The following is a 5,688-nucleotide window of genomic DNA, read 5'->3' as shown; positions in this document are numbered from 1 at the left end:
TCTAAGGAAAGGCTGAAACAGCTAGGTCATTTTGGTTGGAGCGGGGTCTGGGGGTTGATAAGTCTTCAAATACCTGAAGGGCAATTACAGAGAAGATGGAGATAGTTTTTTCTCTGTGGCCAAAGGGGACAGGACTATGAAGCAATGGCCTCAAACTTCAGCAGGGGAAATTTAGGTTGGAGATGAGGAGGAAGTTTCAGATGATGAAGGCATGGGAACAGGCTAACCAGAGAAGTTGTGGAATCTGCACCCTTGGGAGTTTTCAAGAGCAAGTTAGACAGACGTGGCTGGGATGGTTTACTCAGAGATGATCCTGCCTTGAGCAGAGGGTTGGACTAAGTGACCTTGCAAGGTTCCCTCCAGCCCTTTTTTTGTATGATCCTACCCTAGAAAATCTTGCCCCTGGTAACAAGAAACAACTTGTCTATTCACTAACTGCAGTTAATGTGTCCTTGGTTTAAAAATAAGTTTGAAATGCAAAATGTTTGGATAGATTTGGCTATCCAGCACATTAATGTATTTAACCAACAATGATCCACTTGATTGTTGCTGTCATTGTCATTGCTTGAAATTGAACTTTTCTGGGCTTTAATTTGAATATAATTATTGTCAGAAATTAATTTCCCCACATTGCACTATGTGCTTCTGCAAATAAAAAACTTCTGGGTCTTGAATTAGCTCATTTAAAGCTGCCCTGCAGTCTGCAGTTTGACCATAACCCAAGTCAATTTTGAGGGACAATGGCAGGGCAGCATGGTGGGGGGCAACATTGTTGTGCCTCTGGGGAGGGGTGGGAGTTGTTCTCAGTAGAAGACTTCCAACCTCCAGGGCTGCCAAACCAGTTTCTCTTCTTCCGCAAAAATGTCACTTATCTATTTTTGAAGAATTTGCCATTGTTTTCTCTGACCAAATGAAGCAAAATGACTGTTTCTTAGCTCACCAACCTTTGTTTTCACCTGCTATCCATGTGTCAAGACCAATATGATGAGGCATCCTTCTGGGCGTGTATTCCTGTAGGGCTATGCCTTTAGTCATCCCTTATTTTCATTTCCAAGTCATTGCCTGTGCTGAATTCTGTAGCTATGGCAATTGATGAGATAACAGATCTCTGCAAAGTCTTGCTATATGGTCTTGCTGTGTCTGGTCGCTTGTCATGGACTGAATCGAGAATCTGGAGCCACCTACCCTGCACTGAAACATGTGTCCATGTTGCAACAGAGTCTGTTGATCCTGGATTGGCCTTATCAGCCATCTTCACACCCACAGATAAGATAGACAATCATGGAAGACAGTCATCCTCCACTGTGAGGGATTGCTGAAAAAGAAGGTCTGGCAGAATAAAAAATGCTGCAGAATGCTAATTTAACTTAGCCTCAGATTTTGGAGGGGGGAAAAGTAACCAGCAAAAAGGTAAGCAGTATGATGGTAAAAGTAAGTTGGATTATTTAATCTCTGGTACTGGGAACACTGAATACAGTTATAAGCACCCTTCTTGGCCTTTGTACTTGGTTCTATAATTCATTGAAGTCTTGCACAAACTTTGCCACAGACTTATACTCTAGCTCCTCAGTACTGTGATGCAAGTCCAAACTAATCTTAAAAGTTAATTCTAAAGCTATCAGTGAGCTTGTGTGCATCCTGCAGAAAAACTGCAGGAGAACCCCTCAAGTCACAAAATATTTACAGACTAAAAAGATATTAAGCCAAACTCTGTCCCTCAAATTTGTATGAGGCTCTTTTCTCATGTACAACACCTTCAGTGCCACTCCAGAGAATTCAGTGGGGCTGAGGTAGATATGAGGGCTAGAGGAACATATTAAAGAGTCCCTGGCAAGTGTTTCACTCATAAACTCTTTTTTTCTCCATTAAAACATTTCTGGTCACACTGGAGCAAACTATAGAGTACTCTGGTAACCAATAAAAATGAGTAACCCCAGTGGTTTCAAAATAAAATGGCTTTTCATCTTAAATTCACAAGTTAATTTCATCAGCATTTCCGAGGGAAGTTATTCTCTCATTTTATAAAATCAGAGAGATCAAGTAATTCTACCTACTGTCACACAAAAAAATAAGTGGCAGTGCTGGAAATAGGACTCTGAATTTTACATTCACCATTCTCAGCCTGTTAACACTTGTTTAGAATAAATTCTACACTGGTTGTCAGGCTAAGCCAGGGATTCTCACCAGTACCCTGGAGCGCAATGGGATGCTTTGAAGGGTGGTGTGCTGCTCAATATTAGCATTGTTAGGTGTCCAAACATCCACACCATTCACAAGATAAACACAGGCAGAAGGCAGGGTAGAAGTGTACCTCAAAGACTAACTGAATCCTGGATATTTCAACTAGGAATCAATAGTGTCAAAAACATTGTGACTCGTTGTGGTCCTTCCGAGTTCTTTGCAACCGAAGAATTGACGTATATTTTTATGTAGTCAAAAAACAAGTGAAAGCAAAGAGTTGTCATGTGCTGAGGGGTGCTTTGACTCTAATGAGGTTGAGAAAAGGGTATAAGATCTGAGCTATTCAGGTCCAGCATGAACTCATATTAAACTATGTCCAGATGGTGAACACTTGTAGAATCTTACATGTCACTTCAGCAGGCAACATATGAATTGAAAGCAATGCTTACCCTTCCAAGTCTTCCTTACACAGGCTGGTTAGAGTATTGCAACGACAGATTTCATTCAAATTTTTGTAGTAGTGGGTACCAGCAGCAACACTTACTGCTTTTTATATCCCATTCTTCAGGTGCTGTCTACTATGTGGTAAACCAACTCCTGTTTTGCATGTAAGATACAGCTGGAGCAGTGAGTCTCCGGCTCCGTGCAGTGTGCTGGTACACAACTGGTGCTGAGTGCCTAAGTGACTGACTGTGGCGTTTGTACTAATCTATCACACTCCTGCAAACCCCCTTTAAAGTGGGACACTTCAGCGTTCACCCCGGTTACACCACCCCATACTCCTCCGCTTTCTCTTTCCCCTATTTAACACTGCACCAGTACAACAATCTTTTCTTCTTGATTCAACCTCATCCTCCCTAATCCCTTTCCTCCTATTCAGTTCAAAGAGATGAAACTCAGAGACGAACTACTGACACACTTTACAAGCAGCTGAATGTGGAGTTCAAACCCAGAACCTTGCCTAGGTCTTTACACAAAGCAGAGTGCTTTTTATTCACCATTTCCAGTGCCTTCTTCCCCTTCCCTCCTCCCTCCCACTGAATGTTATTATATTCTCACTCAATTGAAAGGAAAGACTTTTCTACTATTTTTCATCCTGAATGGTTCTTGTCTCATAGCTGGTATGTGGATGGAGTATATTAACCCAATAAACGGTGTACGGCAGAGGGACCACTCTAGAGATACCTGGGTTGATGCTCTCCCTGCATAGCATCCACTTCTACTATTGGAGACCAAATACTGGGCTCGTTGGACTACGGATACGACCCAGCAAGGAACTTATCTTACATTCTTACACAAACTCCCAAGGTCTACAGAGGGTTTAATGGACCACTGTGAGCCGTCAGCCTGGCGTGCTCTCCCCAGTAAGGATGAAGGGGTGATAAAGCTGAGCTCTAATTAAGAGCTAGCAAAAGTTGCACACGTTCACTGGCTTCTGACCCCTTGGTGAGGTGTGCGAACTTCCGCGGAGGTTTGGTTTAAGGACTGAGCCACGAGCTATTGTTGTTGGGCAAGACACGGGGCCAGGAAAATTTCGGGAGAAGTCGCGCACACCGAGTTCACAGCCCAAAGCTGGCACCCAGCCGGCAGCCCCTCCCCGGCGCAACGGTCCTCCGACGCACCTCCCCGCGGCCGCGGAACGCCAACACCGCCCCGCAGCCAATGGTTTCCCTCCCCGGGACGCTCTGCCCGCCCCCTTCGCTCCCATTGGCTCCGACCAAGCAGCAGGCGCCAGCTAGGATCGCGTCTCCACAGCAGGGACCGGGGCCTCGCCCCGTTTTAGTCGACCGGCAGCTGCCTGACTCACCATAAAGTAACTCGAAGCGGAAGTTTGTTTTTTCCCCCCGCTCAAACCGAAGCTCCCCTTCATCTTGGAACGACTGGGGGAGAGGAAATTCCCATTCCCACCCGCACGCCCCTCCTACGAAAGCACACCATAGGCGTCCGCGGCACTGCCCGATCTGCCCGCGCAGGGACAGGGGTCCTGGCTTCAGGTCACGTGACTGCCGGCGCCCGGAGGAGCCGGAGGGGGGAGGGGCCCCGAGGCATTGCGCGCCCTGTCCCCGCCGCCGCCGCCATCATGGGCAGTGAGTAGCGGACGCCCGCGGGGCCGGGGCGGTGTAGTGTGTTGTTTCCCTCCCTCCGCGTCCAGTTATAGCCCTGCCGGCTGCGGCACGTGCAGCAGTGAGCTCTGCAGCTTTTTGCGCCGCAGTTGATTGCTCCTGGATACCCCCTTTACACGTGCGCCCGGAGGGGCCCCCTCCCGCAGGCAGGGAGCCCGGGGCTGGCTGGGGCACTGGGGTGTTCCGGGGCTGGCGGGCAGGTCGCCGCCCCTGCTGGCCCCGGCAACGTCACCGCGATGCCAACGCCTGTGATATTGGGAGTTGTTTTTAAAGTCTGTGCTTTGGGAGTGTGAACAACTTGTGTGTGTGTGTGTGTGTGTGTGTACATATGTGCATGTGTATATGTATATATATGTGTGTGTATATATGCGTGTGTATATGTGTCTATATGTCTGGGTGTGTGTATGCGTGTGGGTGTGTGTGTATATATATGCATGTGTGTATTAATGTAAGTATATATCATATGCGTGTGTATACGAGTATATATGAGTGTGTATATATATAATGCATGTGTGTAATATATGCGTGCGTGTGTGTGTATATGTGTGTGTATTTGCATGTATATATGCGCCCGTGTGTGTATGTGTGTGTATTTGCATGTATATATGCGCCCGTGTGTGTATATGCGCATGTATGTATGTGTGTATATATTATGTGTGTGTGTGTATATCTGCGCGCGTGGGGGGTGTATATGCATGTGTGTATGAATGTAAGTATATATCATATGCGTGTGTATATATGCGTGTGTATAAGCGTGTGTATATATGAGTGTGTATATATATATAATGCATCTGTGTAATATATGCGTATGTGTGTATACGCATGTATATATGTATATGTGTCTGTGTGTGTATATGCGTCTGTGTGTGTGTATGTGTGTGTGTATTTGCATGTATATATGCACCCCGTGTGTGTATATGCGCATGTATGTATGTGTGTATATATTATATGTGTGTGTGTGTATATCTGTGCGCACGCGCGTGTATATCTGTGCGCATGGGGGGTATATATATATCTGCACATGCAAGTGAGTGTATATATATACGCATGTGTGCATATATATATATACACACACGTGCATGTGCATATATACATACATATATACACACATACGCACGCGCGTGTATATATGTGTATATATATACGTGCACGTATGTGTATATATGTATAAATATATATGTATGCGCACGCATCTATATATACACACACACACATGTGTGCGTATATATGTGTGCGCACACACATATATAGATGTGCGCGTGCATGCGCGTATATATATGCTTGCGTGTGTATCTCTATATATGCATATGTGTGTAATGTGTATGTATGCGCGCGTGCGCGCGTGTGTGTGTGTATGTGTATATATATATATATATATATATAT

The 5,688-nt window shown here is 45.4% G+C and overlaps 1 protein-coding gene across 1 annotated transcript in view; it reads left to right on the top strand.

The window, feature by feature from the left end:
- The first annotated feature begins 4,189 nt into the window (after positions 1-4,189).
- SEC61A2 (Sec61 translocon alpha 2 subunit) overlaps positions 4,190-5,688 on the top strand; it is a 16,568-nt gene continuing 15,069 nt past the window's right edge. Inside the window, exon 1 of the mRNA XM_019543699.1 lies at positions 4,190-4,268. Within this exon, the coding sequence (XP_019399244.1) occupies positions 4,262-4,268 (7 nt within the window). The 5' untranslated portion in view covers positions 4,190-4,261. The remainder of the gene's footprint in view (positions 4,269-5,688) is intronic.

Source organism: Crocodylus porosus, unplaced genomic scaffold (genome assembly GCF_001723895.1).
Source record: "Crocodylus porosus isolate Cpor-Errol unplaced genomic scaffold, CroPor_comp1, whole genome shotgun sequence".
NCBI classification, from domain to species: domain Eukaryota; kingdom Metazoa; phylum Chordata; order Crocodylia; family Crocodylidae; genus Crocodylus; species Crocodylus porosus.
This window is presented reverse-complemented; position numbering and strand designations above follow the sequence as displayed.